We start from the raw sequence: 26,969 nt of genomic DNA, 5'->3' as shown, positions 1-26,969 counted from the left end.
AAAGTATAGGTTGAAACCTTGTGTTGTAACTTACCCAACCGCAAATGCACCACCACCCAGGAAATGGGCAACCTGCTGAGTAATTATCATGAGTTTTGGTGAAGCTGACATATGAATGATCTTTACTTTTATGTACCCATATCAGTAAAGGGAAAACAAACCATGTATGTTTGCTGAAGTGCAGAGAGTGCCCCCAAATATTCTGCCCTTAGACAATGAGAGTGGGGGAGTATGGAAGATGAACAGCAGACACTGAACAGAAGAGTGACACAGAACACTACTATCACCTCACCATTCTTTCTGGGATTGTTTTCTTATATATATTACATATATTATATATAAGTTATATATTATATAATATTATATATATCACATATATCAAATAATATACATTATATATTATATGTATTATATATATTTGTTTGTCCAAGTCTTAACTTTTATTAAGTTTTCCCTCTCTTCACAATCCAATTATGCTGTGAATTTTACAAGTAATCCTAGAAGATGAAAAGAAGGCAACTGAGACCAAAATACCCAAACAGCTACTCTTTGAAAGAAGAGGAGCTGTTATAGTTTGGGGGACTAATGGATTGGGTGAACAGTAAGTGAAGACAGATGTTGCACAGACATGGATAAACAAAGAAAACTGGCTACTGATAGGTAAAGAAAGTTGTGGTTGTCATGCTGGGAGAAAGAGCTAAGAGGGTTGCCTGCTCCCAAAACCCTGTGTACTGCCAAGAGCTTCTGAAACCTTCTTCTTTAAAAAAAAAAAAAAAAAAAAAAAAATTTGGACCAGAAATGAAATGAAATGACTGGCCAAAAAAGTTTGGAACAGCCTTTTGGCTTGATGGCAGGTTAATAGGCAGTAAGTCAGCAAGAAATAATTAGCTGGTACTTAATCTTTTGCTGTTATTTTTCACACAGCGTTTCTCCATGCTGAGTCTTCTCGAGACCTGTCATAGTTTGCAGGATGTGGAGAAAGTGTTTTATATCTCTTCACGCTCAAGAGTGCTTTTCCTTTTTTAAAATAATTTTTTAAACAATGCGGTGTTTACAAATTAGAACTGCCAAAATCTGTCATTTGAGATTTAGGAAAAGTGCTCCTTAACATCACTTTAAAATTGGTTGTTCTGTGTCAGTATGGTAGACTTGTTTTGTTCTTCAGTTGCAATACTTTGAGCAAAGATCACTTGACACTGTTACTTTTAAGTGTATCTATTTAATAATAAATATTTACAAATATCTGCCTGATACTTGAGATTAAAATTGTGACAATCAAAGTACAAAGTTAAGCTGGGACGGCTTCCCTGGTGTAGTGTACCAGTTGGCTCAGCATGTGCACAGAAGTGCTGGAGCTGTCTCTGAAGCCATTGGTGCATTGCTTGCCCCATGAGATTTCTGTATTGCCCAGAAGACTATGCATGCACAGCTTTCTCCTCCGTAAGTACACCCAGCCATGTAGGACCAGGGTCCTGGGAAAGTCCGGGTGTTCATTAGCAGAGCTGCAAAGTAGAATGCTTCTACTATAACCTGACCTCTCTTATCAGTTTGACAGATTAAAATACTCCTAGTAAGTTAATTGCTCTGAGGCAGAACATCTTGGGAAATTGGCGTACGTGTGACTTTCTGCAAAGACGTGCTTTCCCCGCAGTTCTGGCTGGGCTGGCTGCCAGGCCAATCTTGGCACTCCTGCAGATCTCTAACATGGCTAAAAACACTACAAGGTGTGTAATTAATTTTCAAGATGCACAGTGCGTTCAGGTTGATGCGTTTGGTTCCAACTTATAAACTACTCTCAAGGAAGTCTCAGACTCTCTTCATAATTTACTACTGAAACTAAGCCAACATCTGTGTGTTCTTAAAGTTTGCTGTGAATACATTCAGTAAACAGAGAAAAGGAAGACTGGGAAAGAAAACCTTTTTTCCACTAAAATAGTGAACATCCGTTTGTTGCTCTTGTCTCTTAAAATAGCAATGAATCTTTAGCCTCTCTTTGTTACTCCCATTTTTGTTACGTCATTTAGTAGCTTTATTTGCTTAAAAAGAACACTTAGTTGCGTGGTTGAAAAAAAAAAAAAAAACTGTAAAAAAATAAAAATTAAAAAGTAATACCCTTGGCTCAATGCTGTAAGTAGTGCAGCCTGTTCTGTTAGGCTTATTACATCACTATTATGGTTAAATAATATTAAATAATGTTAGTCATTAATATTAAATAATATTAGTCATTTTTAATATAGGCAGTTTGCTACAGTTCAGATCCAGCCAGCTGTTACAGAAAAAAAGTGCTTCTGTGCAATAGTGCCTATAAAAACTGTGTGATGCTCAGCTTTCCCTTGCACAAAAAAATTGAGAAGTTTAGGTTGGAAAGGATGTCGAGCTTGTCTGGTCCTACTTGGTGCTTAGATCAGGGCCAAAGCTGATGTTAGTCTGGCCTGCTGGCTGCTGTCCAGTTCTGCTCTGAGAATCAGTGAGAAAGGATCTTGCACGATGCGCCTGAGCACTGCTTACTGTGTTAGTAAATAGCTTGTCCCTTCATGGGAACAAAACAACCCTTCCTCAAATGTTAATATTTTTCAGATAAAGAGGGAAAACATGCATTTTGTGGGTTGTTTTTTTTTGTTTTGTTTTGTTGTTTTTTTTTTTAAAGGGTAGGTGGGCAGGAATTGCAAAATGAACACAGTATGTTCATTAACTCTTGTAAAAAGTTTGATGACAGCAAATGGGGACTTTTCAGTTCTATGAATGAATTAACCTCCAATGGGCATTACACGTGCTTTTTTTTTTAATTATTAATTATTTTTTTCAGCTTTAATGAAATTTGTTGGATTTACGTGAAAGACTGATACATATGTTGTGCCTCACACTTGCTTACTCGAATCTGAATTTGAGCTCGTAAGTGAAATGAACAATGTACCTTCATTTCTTTTTACAGCAGTAGATGTTCTTCATCGGCTCGGCCTTGTGAGCGATGTCCGGCAGCCGTCAGTGACGCCAGTGCCCTCAGCAGTGCCACCCTTGCCCCGGGGAGTTCACCTGGTTGTGTCCGGAGTTGTGCTGACTGCTGACGCGCGTGTTGAGGCCTCCGTTGCTCAAGTTATACCAGCAAGTCTAGGGCATCACTTCACCATATTGGTTGGGTTGTACTCTTACACTGTAAATAATGCTTTTCTTTTCAGTATTAGGAACAAAACTAGACTGCAGTTTGGTGTCCAGTTACTACCGAGAAAGGTAGCAGTGCACACTGGAGGGAAGCAGCCTGCATACTTCGATTATAGTGTTCATAATGAACAGTGGCATTGGTTTGCCATTGAAATTAGAGATAAGACTGTCTCAATATTTGCTGAATGTGGACAGAAGTATTATAGCAGGGAAATGCTTAATGAAGTGGAGGCATTTGATTTGGATGGTTTATTTACCCTGGGAAGGATGAACTCTCACTCTGTCAGCTTTGAAGGAGTTATATGCCAGCTAGATATCATTCCCTCTGCAGAAGCCTCTGCAAACTATTGTAAATATGTGAAACAGCAGTGTCGCCAGGCCGAAACGTATCGATCTCTGCTAGGAACACCATATGCATCAGGTGTGCTAGATGTTTCTTTGAAGAAAAAGATTGGTGAGAAAAAACAGTGGGAAGATGTATCTTATAGAAGGAAGGAAGCATCAAATGATCCTGTTACCAACATTGCTCGGATTCACTCCATACTGGAGTACCTTGAGTCAATAAATGTCTCAACATCGGAATTTGCAGAGTCTAAACCCCTGCTGCTGGAAGTGTGGCCAGAAACAGAACTCCAGGAGGAGGTCAGTCTGCTCCTTCACCAGCAGGACCCAAGCAAAGAAAGAGGCAGCACTGAAAAAAACAAGGCTTCATATCCAAATACTTCACATACTACCACAGAAGATGCAGACAGACAAAGTGAGCTTTCTCTGATCTTCCCTTTAAAACAGAATAAAATGAAAAACAAGGGAGTGAACAAAGAAAAACAGCATTTAGATGAATCAACCAAAAAGCAGCAAATCTTCAACACAACTCTGTACAGTTTGACTGCTGACCTCTCCCTGGATAATCAGCTTGGTTTGGAGGAAGAAGGTCCATTTGATGCTAATAATACTTATCGCACAGAAAACACTTATTATATTGATGTTGATAACTACAGCTATGAAGATCAAGGCAAAATGTTTGAAATAGGAAGTAGCAGAGGTTTAAAGGGGGAGACTGGACCTCCTGTAAGTTACCTTTATTACGCTCTTTATTATAATGAAGCAACATATATTTAAAAGAGGCTTTGAAATAAATTTGGCAAAACTTGCTGGGCTGCAATTACCACTTCTTTCATTTGTACTGTGCAAAAGTTTGTCTCCCATAAGTGTGTCTCTGGCATATAATTTTGGCCTAAGTGGTGTGTATTTTTATTTACAGCAGAACATGTAAGCATTCAATTCTGGTGAAGTGGTGGGCAACCCAAGCTTTTTTAAGCTCTGAAATGCAGCCAGATGTTTGTAACTGCTAATTATGGAGGCTGCTCACTTAATAAAATTACAGGGTAATTTCATACTCTCTACAAATGTAGGCACTGTTCCATGAAAAGAAAAACGAGGCTGTTTGGAAGAATGATAAGGTTTTCTCACTTGAGTGATGCTATCAAAATTTGTAATTGTTGAAGCAGACCACTTGTAGAATCCAATCCTTTCAAACCATTCCTAACTCACAGTTGCAGGATCCCAGAAACCTGCATGCAAAGTAATGTTTAGAACTCATTTTCGTGACATCACTTCATTTAGCAGGGTAAGAGATCTCGGAAATGACTGCAACTGCACAGCAGTGCTTTTAATAGCACTAATTTGTCCTTTCTTATTGTGTGTGTTTGAGGGTCATAAACATTTTCATACATAAAACTGGGGTCAATGCACATGAAACTACATGCAAGAAGTAACAGCAGTTCCTGTTTAGTCTTGGAGATATGATATTAATTCCTGTTTGAGTCTCTAGTTAAAACTTGTTAAACTATGGCATGGAAAAGGTTGTTCTACATGTTTTTCTCATGTATTTGTGTGGTTATTACTGGAAAATAATTTGGTAGGAGGGGGCAAGCAGCTTCTAATATATGTTTGAATATGCATGTATAATTTCAGGACTGAAAAAATATTTTCTTCAGATAGTCAGCAACTGAAAATTTGTGTAGAAGTTTAATTTTTACTCTAAACAGAATCTTGATGATAAGAGGTTGTTACTGAGTTGAAAAATGGGTTAAGTAATTCATATTTGTCAGGGGCTGCTCTTGTTTGGAGGGTTTTTTTTGTTTTGGTTTTTTTGTGAGCGTGAAGCCAGTCTTTTTTTCTTTTCTTAAAGAAAAGAATTTTCTTTATTCAAGCCCTTTATTTGTGGGGACATAAATGTACAGCTACGTATGTAGCTGTTTGTATAATCAAGATGTTATAATCGCAATATAATTGTTTAATCAATAGATATCAAGATGTTATAATCACAATATAATCAAGAGAATTAAGCAAAGTAGACAATGATCACAAAAGAGAGTAAGTGGAAGAGCTTACCCTTCGGCTGAGCTCACCAGAAAACACCAAGAGAGGTGATCTCTAGAAGAGATCCTTCCCCTCTGGTAGCCAGCTCTTAAATAGGTCTAGGAGGGGTGGAGCCAGGCTCCACCCCTTCCGGGAGCACAGGAGAATTGCCTTCACCTGTGCTCCTCTGGCTGACTCATGGCTCGCCTCAGGTGATTAACCAGAGGTTCAGGCCGTGACTCAGCAGTTCCCATACACTGTTATAAATGTGAGCTGCGGTTAATTTTCATTTCTGCAGCACATGATATTTAACAACTGCTTAACAGAAAGTTTTGATTCATAGTACATAACTTAAAAATTGTACATTTAAATTTATTGACTGTAACTGACTGAAATCACCATTTCTTGTGTGGCATAGAAGTAGCTGCTGATGTTGGAGATGTTGGTGTTGGGTTTTTTTGTTGTTGTTGGTGTGTATTAAGCAGCTGCAAGCTAATGCTCTGGTTTTGCAAGATGCAGCCACTGTGCGTACAGTAATTCATACCACCTTATCTGGAGAGTTCAAAATATATATAAAAAAGATGTGTATGCTATCATTTTGTATGTTTGTTTTACGGATGGGATGCAGAAGCTTGTTTCCTCTGCAGGTCAGCTACAGCATATGATGCATTGCTGGGTTAGACTTTCAATAACATGCCTGAGGTCTTAGAAGTGATGTGTTGCAGAGCTAGGAGGGTGATCCAGATCTTTGTGGGCACAAGTTCAGCTGGAAGGACCAACAGCACCCACTGAGCATATGGGCAAGCTTAAGAATTGTGTTGCCACAGAGATTTTTGCTGAAGCAAGAAAAGGGTCTCTGTATGGCTCTTCCACAGAAGATTTCTGTAAAGAATTGTGTTTGGTGGAGGTTGTGTGGCACTGTGCCTGCCGCTGTTATTGAACTCAGACTTATAGAGGTACTCCTTATTTTTCTGTCTATTACATCCTTGGAGAGAAGACTGTGATAATCCAGGTTTTATCTTCAAGGCTCTAACATTTTAATAAATAAGTATCCACAGAGTCTTCTCAGTGAGGAGCCTAAAAAAGCAGCAGTGAGGGACTTGCAGAGTTCCCCTGCAGCAAAACGAAATCCTGATGAGGCATGAAGTCCCTTCTCTTTTTTTCTTCTCTCATTATGTTGTGGTTGGTTTGAACCTTCTTTCAAGATTTCAGCACAGAAATAATGTTTGTTCTATTGGAGTTGACAGGCAAGAACTAGCTTTTGTGGTTCTTAGACTCCTCAGCTACATTTTAGCTTTTAATCATCTACCAGAACTGATTCTTGCCTTGTATAATTGGGCCCCTTGAATTCCATGATCCCACAGCTGTGGAATTCACCCATTGCTACAAAGGAGGGCTCCAGAATTCAGGCCTTCATTTATGGATAGCATATCTAATTCTTCCACTTAATTCTTCCAAATCACTATGACTGAGTAAAATCCTAGCAATTGCAATGACCAGAATCCTCTATAGGAATACGAAGCAAGTTTAAAGTCAAACATTGTTGTCTCCTGACCACGTTTCCCTCTGATTCACCTGAACCACTCCTTTTGTATTGCTGGGGGTGTTGGCACTATAAAAAGTTTTTTAAAAATTAATCTATTTTTAATTCTTTTAGCTTTCCAACTGATACTCATTGTCGCACAAGTCCTAAGGCTGTTTGCAGGAGCATGATATGTGATCCTGCTTGTCTAAAGGGAGGTGTTAGTCTGGATTGAAGAACAGAGTTAAGTTACTTGCTGCCGAGTCAACCTGCTTAACTGCATGAGCTTTGATGACCCTGAGAAAAGAGCTAGGAGTTAGTTTTCTCTTTTGGAAAACTTTTTTGTGTTAAGAATACAGTCCTCCAGCAGTGAAAGAAGACAAAATGTGTCTTTCCATAGGCTGTCCGGTTGCTGACATCAGTCTAGAGATACTGTCAGGAGGAAATAGAAGTGCAGTGCCTGGATAAGGGAGAATTGGATGGGTTGCTCTTATTACAGCCAGGAGATGTGAGAGTGAGAACTCTGAGTAAGAGCAGGAGCTTAAAAATCCTAAATTAGCAGTAGTAAGGGTACCATCATCTGAGATTTTTGCTCTTAGCCGATTTATCAGTTGAAGAAAATTGCTTGCTGTGTCTGTCCCTAGTCAAAAGGTATACACTGGGTAGTTAATCACCTTCACGTATCTTTACTCTGTGAGTAACCCTCACATTATTCTGCCCAGGCTGAGAAATCTCTATCTCACTATCTGATAATTTAGATGAAGTCTTAAGATTTTTCTTACTAGAAAAAGCAAACAAAACTCCATCAAATAACATTTGTTCTAAATATTCGAACGTTTGTTTTAATTCACCTGAAACAGTTTCCCTGTTTTTCTGCATAACAGTCTTGAGAAGCTGTAATCCATCACCCAAAGCTACATATATTCCTCTGATGTTGATGACATTGCTTTGACTGTTGTAGCTCTTGACAGAGAGAGCAAGACTTCAACAGGTCTCAGGAAAGTAGGCTAATCCTACAAGTGACTGCTTGTTATGGGGTATTTGGGAAGATAAGTGTGCTTCTTTTCTCACATCAAATAAAATGCAAATGAAGCAAGAGAAAAAGGTAGGTGGACATTCATGCTCGGTAGAATCCTGGCTGCTTTATAATCAGTGTGATTTAAAAAGAGAAACAAACTTGCTAAAAGGTAGAATTTTGAGTAACAAAATATGAATTCCAGATGGTCCCAGACTGACAGCATTATATTTTGTGCAACATTACAAAAATCAGAATTAGAAATAGAGGAAGGAGGAGGGATTGGTAAGGTAGTCAGATGAGGGTGATATATATTATACATGTTATAGCACATACATAGCATATTGGAGAAAGCATTAAGCATTACAAAACTGAGTTCATTGTTAGGAGTTATACTCCCGGAGTATATACTGGAGACTGGTAATTTTTTCTACTGGTTTGACTTCTGAGGCAGCAGTTTGAAGAAAAGTCCTCAATTTTGGGTGCTGAGCCTTTTTCTTAAATTAAAAAAAAAAAAAACAAACACCCAGAATAAAAACAACAACAACGAAAACAATTTGGCAGATAGAAAGGTTGCAGAAGAGTGCATTAGCAGTGTCTGCTGTTGAAAATACAATTCTGAGCAGAAGTTAAAATAACACAACAGGTTTAATAATTTAAATGAAGACAAACATTGCAGTTCATGAAAGGAAGACTTAATAAAGACAGTTCACAGATTTGCAGAAAGAATGGGAAGAAATTGTGGGAAATTTTACGTGTGACATAAAGGACAGGATCGGAATCTACCTGTGTGGAAATTTTCTTCTGCAGTGCTTCCTATCATGATTCTATGATTCTATTGTCTCTGGCATGGGGCAAATTTAAAATGCTTGTTGTTGCTTTAAAAAAAAAAAAAAAGAAGCCCAGCATCCAAAATTGAGAAGTGATTAACTGCAGTTCTTCAGCTGTTATTTTCCAGAATGGTTGAAAATCTGGACACAAGGCAATTGGGACACCCTTTGTGTAGGATAGAGTAAGGTCACTGAAGCGTTTCCCACTGTTTATTTCCTAAGCTATTTTAGGTGACTTCTATAACCTCAATCAGTGATCTGGCTTACTAGTCCATGTGCAGAGGTGGAGAGCCAAATGGGCTTTCTGTAGAGAAACTAATCTTTCTACAGAAGAAAACATTTAAAATGAAATCTTGAAGATGAAGGAGGGATTGCAGGAAGAATCCAAGTCTTGAGAGACTGTTGAATTAACTTGATCTAACCATTAATTGTTGTTAAGAGACTTAAATTACAACAGCTGACTTGGTTTTAGAAATCCTTGGGAATGCATTATTCATCCCTGGCCACACAGTTCAAAATTTTTACTGCTTTTTCTTGGGTTCTCTGAGGACTTAATTGTGAGAATGGACTTAGTTTTCATACCTTGTAGAAGAAAGTTTCTCCTCCATTAGATTTGCTTCCTTTTGAGGTTCTGATGGAGAGAGATAACGAATAACTCATGAATTAGGTAATCATGAAGTAATTTTTTTGCAAAAAGAGCAGATGTTCCTTAAAAAAAAAAAAAAATGGGGGGGGGAAGGGGGCAAAACAAGAAAGGAGCCACGTAGGAAAGAATATTCTTGCTGCTGTCATTCAGTAATTTATCAGCAAAGGTGAGGGATGCCAGTTAATATACATTCATTTTCCCGCCATGAAGATGGTAGGCTTTGATTGCTAATTTTTGTTAAGGAAGTGTAGAAAGGATCTGAAAAAGAGTTAGAGAAGAACATTTTCCCACAAAAGAACATGCACTGGTTAAAACTATTTTTATGGAAAATGTAACATCTCCCTTGGTAGCCCCATTATAATTTTCTACACCAAGTCCATCTCTTCACTTAGTATTCCAGCTGGGTGGAAGTTCAAGTTTTTGGAACTCTCCTGACAAGAACACCTGGCCAAGAGCTTTCCATGTCTGTCTGCTTGACTGACACAATGAGAGTCATTTTCTGCACCGTACTTGCATACCCATAGTTCTCCTTAAACAGCTATCATGTCCATGATACTAACTTTGGGGAAACAGCTTGTAAAATGTCTTCTAGGTTGTGTAAGACATTGTTTTCACTTCGATTGCCAATTGAACTTTCTGGCAGATGGCACCCAGGGACAACTGCCAGTGCACAGCACTTCAGAGAATCCAGATGTCTGCTTTTTCTGCCCAAGCCCAGTTTCACTGTCTCTGTGTATATACCAGCCCAGGAAAAGAAAAAAAGAAAAAAAAGAAAAAAAAAAAAAAAAAAGGGGCAAAAAAAGGCTATAATTTATTTTCAGGATAATCCGTGTTGCAGAGCCTTGCTCCTAAACCTGATGTTTCCTGATTCTATAGGTTTTGAAACTGGGAGGTTCCAGAATTCAGCTGGACTTATATGAACAAAGACTTCAATCTTGCAGTTTAAAATTTCCACTGTGTTCCTGGTTCGTTTAACTAGTAGAGCTGTAAATATTCAGGGATACCAGTGTGTTTTGTAACTGAGTAGGGTGGCATCTTCGTGAGTCCATAATACTGAAACTCTCAGTCTTTGACTGTGCAAGATTGTATCACTTCAATTTTGTCCAGTTATAATATTGGTCTTTGAAGATTACTATGACCAATTGGAGAGGAAAGGATTTTTTTTTGTTTTTGTTTTTCCTCAGAATAACAGTTGTTTTTTTTCCAGAATTGTGTGAAGTAGTCTGTATTTTAGCCAAATAAAGGTAACTGGCTTGGCCACTGAAAATTTGCGATCAGCACTGTCTTCTCTGCCAATAGGTCTTTTCTAAACAAAAAGAAATATCACTTCCCTAAAAAAAAATTGTTAAGGTTTTTAAAAAATATAGCTTTTGTCCTAATAAAGTCTTTTATTTGTTGCTAACAGAACTCCAAAAGGTGCTAGGGATTCTCTTTTCCTGTTTTTTTTTTTTTCCTCTACCCTTTTTACTCCCTTTCCCTCCCTCCTCTCCATCACTGTTGCCCTTCTGCTTTTCCCTTGTATGCCAGCCAGCTTTTAGTAATGTTCTTTGGTGATGAGAAGCATGATATTCAAAAGGCTCTGTCTATCCTCTCAGCTGGTGGTATGCAGCACCTGCAGACACAAGAGTGTGAGGATGTGGGGGAAAAAGAACAAGTTGAATCCTTCCTGCTATCATGAGTTGCCCTCCTTCTGTCTTGATGCCTGCTTTCCCTTGCAGTAGGAGTGTTTGTTTGCTGGGACTCAGACTGGCATGCAGCTGGGAGATGAATTCATTTTTAATTATAGCCCATGCCTCTTCAGCACTTAAATGTGGTAGATAAAATCTAATATAAATTGGTGCAAAACTTGTTCTGCGTCTCACTCATATTCATATTAGTTTACGATGAAGTAGATCCTGGGGTTTTGGAAGTGAGCACAGAGAAAAGGAAAGATTTCTATGATCAAAACCGCTGTCCGAATGGTGACACATTATCTCATATTCTTAGAGTTGCTGTTAATCTGACCTATTTGCAAAAGATACATCTGGTTATAAACTATCTATTTAGGAATGCATTCACAAAAATAGAAGAATCTGTGTTTTTGTTTCTTTTTAAGTGAATGATATGGTTTATTTGCAAGTGAAACAGAGAATGGGCACACTGCCAGTTATTCTTATCCTGAGCTCGCAACTGGTGAAACAGAACTGTCATTTATGCATACTTACTGTCTCCTCTATTCATGTCTGTTTTTTCTGTGCAGTGCTATCTCATTTGTCATAATAAGTTGTCTGACTTTCATAAAATGTTAGGCATGTCTCCATATTTATTAAAAATACTTTATTCTGCTCTTTGTTTTGAAATACGCTGAACTGGTTTCTAATTCTTGAGCTGCTCTTCCATTGTAAATTTTTAAGTGTATTTGTGTTAATCTAGATTGTTAGCTCCAATTCCTCACACCAAAAAATGATTTATAAACACCTGATATTGAGCAAAATTAAAACACATGTGCTTGTAGCTTAAGAGTCATTTTTCAAGCAGCAAAGGCTTCCACAAACAGGAAACCATCAGGTAGAAGTACCAGTGTTATTCAAACTTGTGATGCTGTCCTTGTATTGGTTTTTTAGCCTCAATTGTTTTGATTTTTCTATCACCAGGGTCCTCCAGGTCCTCCAGGTCTACCTGGTCCATCAGGAAAAAGAGGTCCTCGGGTGAGTAAAACAGCTATGTTTTGTGTAGCTCCACACAGGTCACTATAATTAAGCTGGAGTTGGCATTTGTTCTTTTCAACTTCATTTGTGTGCCTATTTATTATGAGAATGTATGATTTGGACATATGGCAAAGTAACTTTTTCTTCTGCTGTGAGCTTCCAGTGCAGTCAATTCTGTGTAGGGGCACATACACACAGGGCACTGACATTCATGCCTATCTTTTATTGCTTGCAATATTAACTTTTTGGTATTTTCCATGCTGTCCCCATCTGCAACTAGGGTCAAGTTATTTGGTTTTGGAATGAGGAGTGAGTGATGCGTATCACTGTGCAGACAAGCAGGCGATGGATACAAAGTCAGCCATTACAAGACAAAAATTTTTCCCAATAATCTATTTTAGATTCTTGTGTTACAGCAGCTTGACAAAAGATGTGATAGGTAATGTAAGGATTTGCTGGGCTGTGGTATTTGGGGGTGTAAGTGGTTGCGGCTGGAACGCACTCAGCTAGCCAAATGGCAAGCAGGAAGCAAGGGAGCAGATTATACAAAAATCCCAGCAGATGTGTGGGAGTAGTGTTGAGTCAGCCTTTGAGGCACATTTAAACAAGCTGTCACTCCACGTTGCATTCAACATTTTGTTCTTTGCTGGTTATCAAAACCTGGTGTGGCTGGCTAGGAAAATGCAGCCCTCCAAGGGACAGGAACTGATCTGGTACTTCAGGGTGGCTGGTGAAGAGGGACTGGATGAAATACATTTAAAAGTATAAAATGAAAACAATTTTTTCAAATCCATGTCTTCTTCACTTCATTTTCTTGTTTTGTTTTGTTTCCATATTGTCCTGCTAAAGAAAAGCTGGTGGTTTGTACAGCATAGATCTTTATATTGGAAACTACAAGCTATGTCAGAAAACATGTCTTATAGTGTTGTATAAGGTGCCTGGAGGGGTAAGGAAATGACGAAGGTGAATATTTATCAGCAGTTATGACACAAACAGAGTTTAAAATGCATTCAAGAGCTGAGAAAGTATTTTAAGCAATTAATGTATTTTTTAAATGCCAGAGATCTGCTCAATACTGCAAGTAGAGTTAATGCAGAGACAAAAAACATGTAAAACCCTGGTGATGCAGAGTTCATTTCCTCATTTACCAATCTGATCTGTGACTTCTGTCTACCACCATGTGAGCTGCCCTTTGTGGTCTGAAAGTGTGACTGGAGGTGTCACAGGGGAGCAATGAAGTGCAGAGTGGCAGTGTCTGGGCCGCCTCCAAGCCCAGTCCTGATAGAGGTTAATGTGGGTTGGACGCTACCAGTGCCTGATTAATGATTATAGATTTCCATTAAAATCTCTTTTTCTGTGATAGAGCTAGGTCTGCATCTGACACATGGTTTTGAGTTTCATGTTTGTTTCTTGGCTTGTTCCAAGTTTCTCCAGAATAAACTTTCAGGAAATTCAGAATTAACCAGCAAGGAAGCCAAATTCCCTCAGTGCCTCCCATTTCACCAGGATGCCTTCGCAGCTCCGTGTTGCCACAGTGAAGGAAAGAGTAATGCTGAATTTATCTTTTGTAAGAGCACTGAGTTTATGAGAGAGCTGAAACAGAATCTTCTTTTCAGTTTGTGTGAAATTTTGGCCGTAGTGGATCTAGGAAGAGCTTTGCTGCTTACTTACCAGGGTTAGCTTTTCACCGGTTTGGTCCTTCAGTGTTTGGAAGAAGAATAGCTGCTGACAGACACTGCAGAAATATTTTCCCTAATGTACACTTTATCATGATTGAGGATTACTCAGCGTATTGCAAGAATGGACATTTATCCTGGGTAGTGTTTCAGCTACCAGGTAGACACAGTTCTGGTTAGCCATTCTATTCCTGGAATGGTTTCAGTTAGACTGTTCTGGCAACAAGTCCATTTTTTACACTGGCTACGAGAGAATCTGAAGGGTTTCTATCTGTAATGATTTGTTTTGAGAAGGTGGAATACTTTGTTTTACGTCCTCCTTTCAGTCAGTGAACACTATTCCAGTTTCTTATTTTGTAAATGATAGTTGAGTGCCTCCATGTGATTTCTCTGTGTTAATCCAGTGCCTCCAAGTTGTGCAGCTGCAGAGCTACATGCTGAATAACTGCTAAGGTTTGGGAATGCTTCACTTTAGACTGTTAGGAGGCTGTGCTCATTTCTTGAGAATCTCTTGAAAGTCTCAACCACTACTTCTACAAGCAACAGTAAAATGATTCGCTGAACAAATGAGAAGTTTAGTGAATTGCTGAATAATCCCCCTCTCTTTGTTTCTATAGGGTATTCCAGGACCACATGGTAATCCAGGTTTGCCAGGATTGCCGGGTCCAAAGGTGAGTTAATTTATCCATGTTTCCATGTAAATAAGTGAACTTCTTAGTGGCTTTTTGGAAGCCATAGAATCATTTCCTGTAATAGAAGCAATAGGTTGTCTTCAGTATAGATGGAGACTGTTAACATAAGCAATTTTTAATTAAATATAATCAATCAAACAGAACTTAAAATCAAAATGAAATAGCAGTTTATCCAGGAATAAGGAAACTGTGCAGGATGGTGACTTGGAAACAAGTAGTCTGTGCTTCCCAAAGGAGTTCATGTAAATCAGCCTAGCCTCTTAGATAAACTGGAATTTAAGGGAGAATAAACATTTAATTGATGCAACCTTTTGCCTTGAATAACAACAGAAAAAGGAAATTGAATCATTCTCTATTAATTCCTTTTTCTGTTGGTGCCCAGTCTTTCATATTTAAATACTCTGATATTTCAGACGTTCACTCTTGATATGATACTTCAATCTGCAGCAAAAAATACTAGACCTGGAAGCTCAGAAAACCCTTCAAATCTGTGTCACGTAATGCCCCTTTAAATAGACTTGACAGATTTGTGTAATTGCAGAATGCCTTCGACTCATATTTAGTTTGAACAATTTGATAGATAGGTTTGGAAAAAACAGCAGCAACCTTGATTTGTTTTAGTGCAATTCCTTGTGGCAGAAATCTGACTTGTCATGGCAGGTGTTAAAAAGTGCTTGAGGACATAAAAAGAAATTTAATAAAGCTTTCAGTGTTAAACACTGTGTAAAACTGAGTAACTCTGTCTGGTATGTGCTCTTTAGTTAGTATCTGCTTTTATAGGAACAGTTGAACTCAGAGATTCACAGTTAATTGTTACATTATCTGTGCTGGCTCTATAATAATGCACATTATTAGGACAATGATTATAACCAGTGATTCCTAGGATTTGTTTAATAATGTATTTTCCCACTCCATTGGGTCATAACCCTTAATGACTCTGTAGCCATATCCATGAATTTAAGAATAGAAATGTATGTGCATATGCATGTGTATTTATACATATATGTATGTGTATATTTGTGTGTACACACATATATAAATATAAACCTATGTATAATATATATAAATATAAACCTATGTATTATATATATAAATATAAACCTATGTATTATATACATAAATATTTACCTACGTGTATAGATACCTATGTATAAATAGATACCTATGTGTATCTATACATACACACATTTCAGTAGGTGGGTAACACTCTTCTTAATTTGTTAGGTTATGAATTATCCTTTCAATAAAAGTGCCTTCTGAAACTTTAAGTAGAAGCTACCTAGATGCTCAGCATGGATTGACTATGAGCATCCATCTGACCTACACAGACTACATAAGCTAAAATTAAACACACTTTGGATCTCAAAACATGTAGATAAGTTGCAACAATATTCTGCCACTGACTTAATGCAGCTTTGAAATTCATGCATTTTTCCCTTTTGTGTTGAAGCATCCTTATGCACTTGTTTGAGGCATGGAACAATGTTAGTTCATATCCTTCTCAGTGTTTCAGTTGATTTTCTCAGAGTACCAGATTCCATCCCTGAACACGTGCGAACAGTTCCCACCAATAGCTGAGCATCCTCAGCATTTAATTCCTGGTAAATGATTGGTAGGGATGTTAAAGTAATTAAAAAGTATTCATAAAGCTTGGCTGCATTTCTGGCTCTCTGGAAAAAGGATTAGTTCAAGAAAATCTGTCTTGTAGATTTCAGCACCATTCTAACTACACTGTAATGTTACATATATTAAATAACAATGTGCTTTATTTTTATCTTTGCATCTTGATCTGTGGCTAAGTGTTCATCCACAACTGGTGCATAAGAATGGGCAGGTTTTCAGTTTATTTTTTTCATTATTATTTTAACTAGTCGAGAGCTGATCACGATTTTATTTCCACTCTTAGTTTAATGTGCCAGCATTGGAAAATGGAAGCAGAAGACGAACTGGATTTGTTCAAGGAATGTAGTAATTTGCCTTCCAAAATGCAAACAAATTGCTGAAAAATACTCAGATATCTCTTACCATGCTGAAGAACTGTGTTCTTTGTGGCCTGACACTTCAGTTTAACTCTATGTGTTCTGCTTAGAGGGAGTGCTTCAGAAGAACCCTTTCCAAGTGTTGGTGTAGGAATGTATTAAACTCGTGGATAGACTCCTGGGGATGCCTATGAGAATAAAAGTGGTTGCTGAAAGCAGCTTGTTGGGAGAGCTAGAGATTTGGGATAGAGATAAAAACTTAGCAATTACTATAATGGATATAATAATAGATAAATGGATAAATTATATAATTACATAGCCTTGTTGGGATGTGCCAGTCTATGATAAGGAAAGCTAAGCTTTTGGTACAAGTGAACAGTAATAAACAGGCCTACTATGCAAAGGAATTGAAAATATAGCTGCATTGGAAATTGGGATAGCAGCATTCTCTGCTGATATTCATTTTGTGTTAGTTTGATATACGGAAGTTTTATTGGTAAGGTACGAAACAGCATTTATATTCAGTTATAATCTTGAATACATGCACACTGACATATCTGTATCCCTAGAAAATTTGTAAATGAAAACTTGTAATCGAATGTTGTGACATGGAATTTAGAAAACAGATCTCCTTTTAGAGTGATTTATTGCATTTTGCCATGATTCACTGCAATTTTTTATCTGGTAACTTTTTTGCTGATACAGATAGTGTATATGTATTTCCCTTTCTCTTGCTACAACAGTAAAAACATATGCTTCCACATATATAATTTAAAAAGTCTCTTCCCTGTTGATATTAATAAGCTTAATTTCTCTGCAATAGGGGCCTAAAGGGGACCCAGGGTTCTCCCCAGGACAGGCAAAACGTGGAGAAAAGGTAACATTTAGTTAATTATTGAAAAATGTTGAAGCCTTGTTACAACTCGTGTGACCATTAAACAAGGCAATGCTTTGTGTGCATTGTACTTCTGGTGTGTTTTGGCTCTTCTGAGAGACTGATCAGTGGAGATACAGGTGATGTAATGAACCACAGCTAAACAGGAAATACTACCCAAAGATGAAACAGAAGTTATGTATTTTATTTTATTTGGGGGAATGACAAAGTACTGATTCCTGTTTTCTTGAGTACTGTGCATTAGTACAGACAGACAAAATCTGACAAATGCACTCATCATTCTTTACAATATTGCAGTTAGTCAGTTTTCATTGTAGTTAGTCAGACTCTTGATGCTAAGATTTGCCCTCACATTTGACACTTTTTCACCTAGATCCTTGTAAACTTCTGTAGCCAAGTTAGCAGTTGTTCACTCTCCGCAAAATAGTTTTATATATATATATATATATATACACATATATAAAATATATAGATATTTCGTTTGATTCTTCATAGAAATTGTGGGTTTTTAGCTTGTGACTATTTTTATGTAACAAATCTACTGATGCTTACGTGTGAAAATTTTTAATGAAAGTGATAATGCTAAGCATTTAATGGCATTCCAATGTGTTTCCATTCTTAGAATGACTTGTATTTATGCAAAATTTTATTAGGAGTATTTGCTGGTAGTTCAATTATGGAATGTTTATGCTGAGTAAAAAGAGATAGAAGTCCAGAACTTGGTCTATCCACAATGAGTCAATCATTAGCTAATAACTTGTTTACTAACTGCTGTTGCATATGTAAAATATGCAATTAATTAATTAACATTTGTTTTTTGTCAAACCCTAACATTCTTAAATATGTATTTTCAGTGTTAAAGAACTACTGAGCAGCATTCAGAAATATTTCAATTGATGCACTGATAAGAAACTTAATGCTGCTTTTGCAGAAATTGCAACATTATTTTAAGCTAGTCAGCTTGTACTTCTGGCAGCTTAACCAGTGTCATGGGCTATACCTGTCCCCTTGAAACTCAAGATATATTCATTGGCAGGAACCCAAACTGCCATGGATATAGTATTGAACAGTCCAAATCTCACCCACATATAAGTATGAGCTATGCCTAAATATATATAGCATGCATCTGTAATCAACAAATATCAGATTAGGCATTTTTATAGTTCTCATTGTTTTGAGTTCTTAAATTAAGCCCTGTTACCAGTTGGCAGCACTTGAGGAAATATAACCTTCTCAAGTTTTTTTAATTTAAGAAAAAATAACCTGTGCCCAATTTAAAAATAATAATAATCATCATCTTTTTTGTACCAAATGTTGGAGAGAAGATATGGCTTGCTACATGTTGGTAGCCCAGTGCTGTGGTCCAATGCAACACTGATTCTAACTGTCGTTGTACAGGGTGATCCAGGCCCAATAGGCTTTTCAGGACCACCAGGGATGAAAGGCCAGAAGGTAAGTTCCTGTTTCCTATTTCACATAGCCCCTTCTGGCTCAATACTACAGCCAGAAAGAAGAAAGAATAGAAAGTATATGAGCTTTGCTTACTACTGGTACTGTCAAATATGTAAGGTCAGAAGTCCATCAGTGCAAAACTTTCTCTCAAATACTAAGCAAACAAATTGTGGTAGGCATGGCATGCCCCTTCTGGTTGTATAGGTTTGCCTGCAAGTTACAGCCATTTTAAGATTGATTGTATTCAATTTTCAGTGTGTTACCTTGTGTACTTTGCAGTATACAAAAAACTCTGTGGGATCATGTGTTCTTTTGCTGGTAGTACCTCTGCATTATTTTACTACTTTTCCAAATGTTTGCCTAAATTGCTAAATAGAAGCCTAGTGAAATAAGTTCCAATTTTGGGTGCTATTGGATTTTTGTGATGTGAAAAAGTCAGATACAGTATTTTGCATTAATAAAAGCATAAAAATTACAGCAGTCCTATGCATGCAGGAAGGCAGAAGGCAAACAAAGAGTTTTGGAAAAGGAAACGGAATGATGTCACTAGAGAAAATGAGACAATCTTAAAAAATAAAAATAAAAAAAAAAGAGGGAGTAAATGCAGTTTATGTGGAAGGAGAGAATATCTGGCATGTCTAGTAGGCTGCTCTAGTTAGGCTGTATTATAGACAAACTGGCAAAAATGAGCAACAAAGCTGGAGAAAAAAGTGTTGTTATATACTGTATTTTAATAAGACATTTCTGCTTTGCAAGTGTATGGAAAGTGAAATGGAAAACAGATAAAATAGTGGAATTTAGTAGTATGTAATATTAAAGGCAGGTGTAAAGTGTCCATCAAAAGGATGGAATAAATTGTTAGAAAGATGGGCTCTGGTATTCACGGTCTTACCTTGACATATAAAGGAGAAGTATTACTTAAAGGCTTGCTTGTTCATGAATTAAAGATGAAATGGTTTTGCAACAAAACTCGTGTTCAGTGTTATAAGACATCTTCATTTGACATTGTCTTGAGAATAAAAAATATATGTATATACCACCTACTAATTCATTTCTAGAATTGACAGAAACAGTGAATGTGTGACCAGAAAAGGAAGCTGTCACTGAAGTAATGCCAGGAGGAGTGTGGAAACTTACTTGGCCAAACACATGTGGTCTCAGTTCTTGAATTGGGCAAACGTGTAGCTGCAACAAGAATTTGCATCCCCCCTTGTGAGACCTACCCAATAAGTCTGGACATTGATAGATTTTGTTACTCACTTGAACTTGGGCAGCCTTGAGATTCCCTAAGTATTATGCTTTCTTCTTTCATCAGGTTTATGGTTAGAAAACAAAGTAGTTTTTGTTTTAAAGCTCTTTATATGGGAAGCAGTCACTTGTTTTGGATTACAAGACTGATTTATTTAGGGGCAAGGAAATGAAAATCTCATGGCCATCATGCTCTCTTCCTGCCACAAGAATTCATTCCTTATCTGAGTATAGAGACTCAGTGAAGAACTGGGATCACTTGATCACTGGAAACTTTACGCTCTGTTTGCATGTTGTAAACGTCAGACACTAATCAGAACCATGTTTAACTTCTGCCTGACCCGCATTGCAAGAGCACCAGGTTTTGAACAGCACTGAACCTGTAAACAATAAAAGTATTTCATGCTTAATATTTTAATGACAAATTCAGAATTAGTTGCATCACTTTTCAATATATATAAATGGGTAAACATGCTGTCATACTGATAATTTTCTGTCAGTTTATTGTGATCTTGGAAATCATTTTCAAAGGAATGTAAGTAGAAATAGCTGTGAAGTCATCTAGATACAAGAATAAACTGCAGGATAAAAACAAGTACTTCCATTTTTGTTCTGTAGCTCAGTGTTAATGGTAATTGACGTAGTGTTGAGCAAATAACTTATTTCTGATCAATTTTCTCTTCCACTTAAAAAAGGAATATAAGAAAATCTTAATAAGAATTAATAGTGTCAAAAATTGTTTGATTTTTTCAAAGATGGCTCATGTCAACATAAGCAGTTTCTTAAAAGTAATTGATAGCAAATGAGTCTACCATACTTCCAGACTTTCTTTTAATGATGTAATACAAGTCTGTGTTATTTTCATGAAAATTACTTTTTTCATACTGATTTTTGTTAGCGTCTTCCAGAAACAATGAAGTCCAGGGTTTGCTTTTTGTTCTGCAAACGCGGTATCCATTCCTAACTAACCGCGGTAATGGTGGCCATGGAGCTGCTCTGGGTGTACCGCAATGCCTGCTGCCCTCCGCTGGACAGGACTGCCTCGGCTGTGCCTGTGGATTATGTTCTGATTAACAAATTTTCTACTCAAAATTTTTCTGCTTCTGGACTTTGCCCAATGTTTTTTGGAGCTTATACAAAAACATGTTGCGGAAATTTGAGGCAAAGTTGTATATTCTTTTCACTTCTTTGACCTGAGAGATTTTTGAGAAGCTGTATGCTTCTGGTTCTTTTCTGAATAAGTTCAGTAGATCATGTTAGAAGTGTTTCTTAAAAAGATTCATTTTATAAAAAATAAAAAAAGTTTTTGAAGTCCTCAGTGCATTACGAAAATGTAGATAAACTGCTGCTTTGGATTATAACTAGAAATTGGTGTATTTCTTTCTGTGAAGCTGAGACTATAGCTTTTTGTTTGTTTTTGTTGTGAGATAGTAAAACAAAAGTATGTTAACAATCAGGACTTTGTGAACAGATAATTTTGATAGACCTTTTTCATTACACAGCATGTGTCAGAGTACGTATCTTTGTGTCTGCATGTAAACATGACATTTCTCTTTCCTGTAACACAAGCTGCAAAACCAGGCTTTGCTCTGTTCAGGATAAGGCTTTTGTTGCTGTGTTCTGAACTTGTTCTAAAATAAGCACAGAGAATTGCATGCTCATGAGTGTTTTGAGAGCTTGATTTTCAGGCATCTTCGAAGCAGAGAAATGGTGGCTGGAAACTTCAGAGTTAGTTTGCAGAGAATACTGTTTCCAGAGCACAAATCTTATCTTGAGCCATCTCTGACAGTGTAATCTTAAAATCAGCCCTTGAGAAGCTTTCCTAATAGTAGTCCAGAGACTTCGCAAGGATGGAAATCCCCTCATTCTCTTCCCTTGAGAAGAAGGGCCTGCTTTACCTCTGCAGACAGGCAGGTAGTTGCCTCTGACAGCTGGGTAACTGGGGTGGAGATTTATCAGCATAAGGATGTTCTCCTGTGTGCAGATATCACTTACTCTGGGCCCTTAGCTTCATTTTCAAACACTTAAATGACTTTAAGTGAATTAAGACTGTGCTAATTCTGAATAAGAATGTGTACTCTAAAATAAGAGTTCACTGCAATTTTCCTCAGGCAGAAGACGCTTTTGCATAGACAGATGCACACAGGTCAGCCCTTCTTCATCCCATGGTTCCTTGTCTTCCTTCTTTTGAATTTCTCCATGCAGCAGTCTTTTCTGCTAAACCCACCCACTTTAAAACTAGATTGTGACAGACTTTTCTGTGAGTGACTGCATGTATAGCATCACTTCCCTTGTGAAAGGGAAAAACTGAAATTATTGATTTTTGAGATATTTCTTCCAGCAACACCTATTTCATTTGGTCATTTAATCAGAAGAAGAGGACGAAATTCTGAAATTGGCAAGGTTCATGAAATACATAATGGGGATTTAACAAAATTTATGGCCTTCTGAGACACAATTAGATGTGTGTTACTGACTTACACTGGCATCTTTAGTTCTATTTATTAGTTTGATAAGAATTTCTGCTCTCAGATTACAAAATCAGAATATTCTGTAGCAATTTGTTAATCCACAATCAGATTAACAGGTTTATCCAGGTTATCAATTACAGATTTAACTTTTTTTTTTTTTTTTTTTTTTTTTTTTTTTCAACAGCAGTGCTGAGCTGCTTTCTCAGATGTGAGATAACATATCAAAATTACTTGAGTCAAGTTACAGGACAGGATTGAAACCACAGTGCCTTATAACTTTGCAAAGCGGCAATATCCCATGTGTGATTAGCAAAATGAAAGGACACCTGCTTTGAGTTTAGAGAAAAGGAGGTCTTTGGGTTTCTTAAGGAAGATCTCTCTTTTGGAACAAAATTATTTAAACAATCCTATAACAGAAAAATTGCCTAACTTGCAATTTTCTTCTATTACCTAAAATTATCACTGAGTAAAGTTATTCTGTTCTTTAATCTTGTATATTATGACTAATTCAATACAGCAGCACACTTTTGGTTCAACAGAAGCTTATCCAAAATGTGAGGATGCCTGGCTCTCTGAAATGAGTTGCAGAATTCCTTATTGTGGGTCTGTTGCATCACTTTAAAGCTGTGCTGGCTAAGAATGTTGTAGCCCAATGCAGCCAGATCTTCCGTGTCATCCAAGACACTCCTACTATTCAATCACCATCTTAAAAACCAGTTTTGTGATAGATTTCTATGCAGAATAAGGAGTATTCTGTGGGCTTTTTTGTTTTGTTTTGTTTTTTTTTTTAAGCTGCAGTTTTTGGGAACATGTTTATTTCCAGTACCTCTGAAAGAAATGTGCAGAACAAATACTTGGCCAATGCATGATCATGCATTGTTACAGGTCAGCTTGCTTGGGTCTGCTTAGGTGAGTGTAAAGACCAAGAAGGTTTCTATTTCAGGTGTAGTGACGTGGATAGAATGTTCTAGGTGTATTTTTAATTCTTTATTTTCCTTTAAGAGCTAAATAATGGTTGAAATGATTAAAGTTTGACAGTTTCATAATTCCAGCACCACAAGAAAGATTTCTGGGATGAGAAGCAGGCTATTCTCTTCACTGGTAGGAACTCTGTAAGGGCTAGAATTTATTCTAAGTTATTTTTTTATAAAAGAAATACTGTGTCCTGCAAGGTACTCCTTCCTTGAGGATGTCTGGGATGAAACACGTTTGGATAACGTGTTTTTTTTCTTGATAATGGGAAACTGGAGTGGGAAGAAGAAGTCTGTTTGGGTTTTTTTAACTATATTTATATAGTCTGTTACTCTACCTGCAGGGTCATAAAGGTTTTATGGGACTTCAAGGGCCACGGGGTGCGCAGGTAAGTAAAGAAAACACAGTTGACCGTACTCTTTAGATGAGCATTTCATGATGGAAGAATGCATAATTCAATATGAATACTCAGTACAGGTAATCAGTGTAAATTACCAACTGCTTAAGGGTTCAGATTGCATAATGATCAGTGTGGTGAAGAATGGCCTAGATGAAACAGAAAAGACCAACTTATTTATCTTCAACTACCATGCTAGCTTGGCAGGAATTGTGAAATTTTAGAGCTACTGTTTAGATTCTCCCAAGCAGCCTACTAATTTATTGCACTTTTAGTCTTCTAGTATGTTGCAAATGAAGTGTTTATTCAGTGCCTTTTCTCACCTTCACGTAGTTCAAGAAGCAACCTTTTTGCAGCAACTAATTGCTGAATATGTAGTGTTATCAAGAGCAAGGCACCTAGCAGCAGAATAAGTGGAACCATGATTTCCTTTCTGGGCAACAATCAGAAGGAAATGACAACAATAACAGAAGATAGACACTGGAAAAGAGATTAAAAAAAAACACAACAACCATGAGTATCATGCATAACATTAATATGCTCTTTCCATAAATATTTTCGCAATGAGTGGTGATTTTTGTTATAGACCCAAAGACATTTTACTGTGATGGCTGTAGTAGATGGTTGCAGTGAGAGAAAAATTCATTGTTAACTGCAGGACAATAGTGTCTCAAACTTTAAGGAGTTAGTGGGGAAAAGTAATAGATCAGTTTCCATGGAGGGAAAAAGTTGCAACCTGCACTGAAAAATAATTCTGCTTGCTATTTGCGCAGTCAAGCATGAGTTCCTTTTGAAGTTCAGTTCAATTCAAGAATGTGAAAATTGGCAATGTGCAACTGTGTGATACCTCAGTGTTTTCATACTACTGCTGTGAAGGTCTTCCTTTGTTATTGCTTAGAAAATTCTCTGACTTTTCCTTTAAGAAAGCATTTCTGGGGGAAGCATTTAGATTTGCAAGTAGTTCTTAGTGCTGCCATTTTCAGACTTGGCTGGAGAAGATGTTAAGTTAGACCAGTAGTCATCTGTAGCACTTAACCATGCCTATAGTTTTTAGAAGCTTTTAAAGCAAAGGTAGATATTCCTCTGAATTTGTGAATTGTTGAGCTCCTTGAATAGCTGGCAGCAGAATTTTAAAAGGAGGCTGAAAATGCAAAAATTCCACCACATTTCGAGCTTTTTCATACACATTTTTGTAAGTTCCCTCTGAGCCAAAATAGAAGACAGTGGATACTAGCTCCACAGCAGAACATCTGTCAGAACATTAATTGCTTCCAGTTGAAAACAGGTGGCAGAACACTGAAACAAAAAATACAGCAACCCGTTTTTAATAGAATCATAGAATCCTTAGAGTTGGAAGGGATCTATGAAGGCCATCTAGTCCAACTCGCCTGCAATGAACAGGGACACCACAGCTAGATCAGGATATCAGGCCCTTACCCAGAATTGCCTTTCCTCCAGAGAAAGGCTCTGCATTTTTGAGTTCTGGTTCCTGTTGCTGTTCTTTCCCATAAATCAGCTGTGAAGAGCTCAGAGAAGGTGTCCTCCTGATCCATTGCTATAGTAACACTGGCATATGACAGTGGGTGGAAAGTTGAGGCTAGGATATTGTCCAGGTTATGGACTGGGCTTTCATAAAAGCAAGCTAAGTGAGCAGATCTAGGTGGAGCTTCTCATGTCTTTGTGATGGGACCACAGTATGTGGTATCATTGCAGGAAAGCATCTTTTTCAAAAAACAGTAAGCTGTGCAGATGCTGAGTAGTAAAACAACAACAAAATTGACTTTTGGGTTTGACTGGGAGGAAGAAGGTGGAAAGGTGACTTTATAAGGGCTTTCATTCTTCTTTAATGAAAGTTTTAACACATATTTGTTAATATATAGCTATGACCACTGCAGTTACTTACAACTGTAAGAACCTGTCTCCTACAGTCCTCCTCAACTACTTCCATAAGTTGCGTATATATTTTTGTTATGAAAGTAAGTGGTATACTGTTTTTTTTTTTTTCCCACAAAGTCTTACACTACTCTTGTAATGCTTTTTTAGGGATGTATAACTGATGTTGATGGAGTTACTTACATATAATGAAATGTACAACTCTAAACCTGACATTAAGCTCGTTTTCTGTTTGGTTTTTTTTTGTTTGTTTGTTTGTTTTGGTTTTGGTTTTGGTTTTTTGTTCGTTTGCTTGTTTCTGTCTTTGTTTTATTTTGCCATTTTTTTTTTTTTTTTCCTTCTTCTCTGTTTAGGGAGTTCCAGGAATGGCTGGCAATGTTGGGGCAGTTGGTTACCCTGGCAGGCAGGTGCAGTAACTATGCTGATGTCTTGGTAGTTTGGTTCTTTTTATTTGTTCTTTTCAAAAGTACCACATCTAGCTCTTCTGAGACCACTAAGAATATTACATATTGGCTCACATCCTATGCTGTAGTCATAATGCTATACCTTTCCAGTGCACACAGATCACTATATCTAATGTCATAATACACTGTAGCTCACAGAACCACAAGGGGTTCTGTGTTTTGACTTCACATTTTAAATTCAGATGGAATAGGAGACTGCCTATTGCTGTATAGTTCCTCCTGATTCGCCCTAGTGTATTTACTTCATTGCTGAAACTATTTCTTCAGCCTTTTAGGGAAACAGAATATTTTACAAGATGGGAAAAAATATGTTAATTTACAAGAAGAACCAGCAAACCATAAAAGAGCTTTTTATAAATACAGGCACATACATAAATACTGAATTATTTTTTAATGTAAGGTAACGCATACCTCAGTCCAGTAATACAAATAAGACAAAGTAGGAAATATTCATTATTTTCCCTATAAAAAGGTATGTGAGTCAAATTCAGTTACTAACTTTGTGTTTTTATGTTGTCTTAAAGAGTGAAATTGACAAATATTGGTTTATTCAGTTAGGTTTGTGATGACTGTGTATTTAAATATTCCATTACAATAGTTCACATAGTAA

At 37.2% G+C, this 26,969-nt stretch overlaps 1 protein-coding gene across 1 annotated transcript in view; it reads left to right on the top strand.

Moving 5' to 3' along the window:
* Window positions 1-2,487: 2,487 nt before the first annotated feature.
* Window positions 2,488-26,969, top strand: part of COL24A1 (collagen type XXIV alpha 1 chain) — a gene marked incomplete at both ends in the record, with an annotated part of 108,071 nt that continues 83,589 nt past the window's right edge. Inside the window, 8 exons of the mRNA XM_079535501.1 lie at window positions 2,488-2,515; window positions 2,933-4,227; window positions 12,167-12,220; window positions 14,514-14,567; window positions 17,391-17,444; window positions 18,861-18,914; window positions 23,949-23,993; window positions 26,249-26,302. Of these exons, the coding sequence (XP_079391627.1) occupies window positions 2,488-2,515; window positions 2,933-4,227; window positions 12,167-12,220; window positions 14,514-14,567; window positions 17,391-17,444; window positions 18,861-18,914; window positions 23,949-23,993; window positions 26,249-26,302 (1,638 nt within the window). The remainder of the gene's footprint in view (window positions 2,516-2,932; window positions 4,228-12,166; window positions 12,221-14,513; window positions 14,568-17,390; window positions 17,445-18,860; window positions 18,915-23,948; window positions 23,994-26,248; window positions 26,303-26,969) is intronic.

The sequence above is a fragment of the Tetrao urogallus genome (assembly GCF_951394365.1).
Source record: "Tetrao urogallus genome assembly, chromosome: 5".
In the NCBI taxonomy this organism is placed as follows: Eukaryota; Metazoa; Chordata; class Aves; order Galliformes; family Phasianidae; genus Tetrao; species Tetrao urogallus.
Note: the sequence above shows the minus strand (reverse complement) of the source record. Positions and strands in the feature narration are given on the sequence as shown.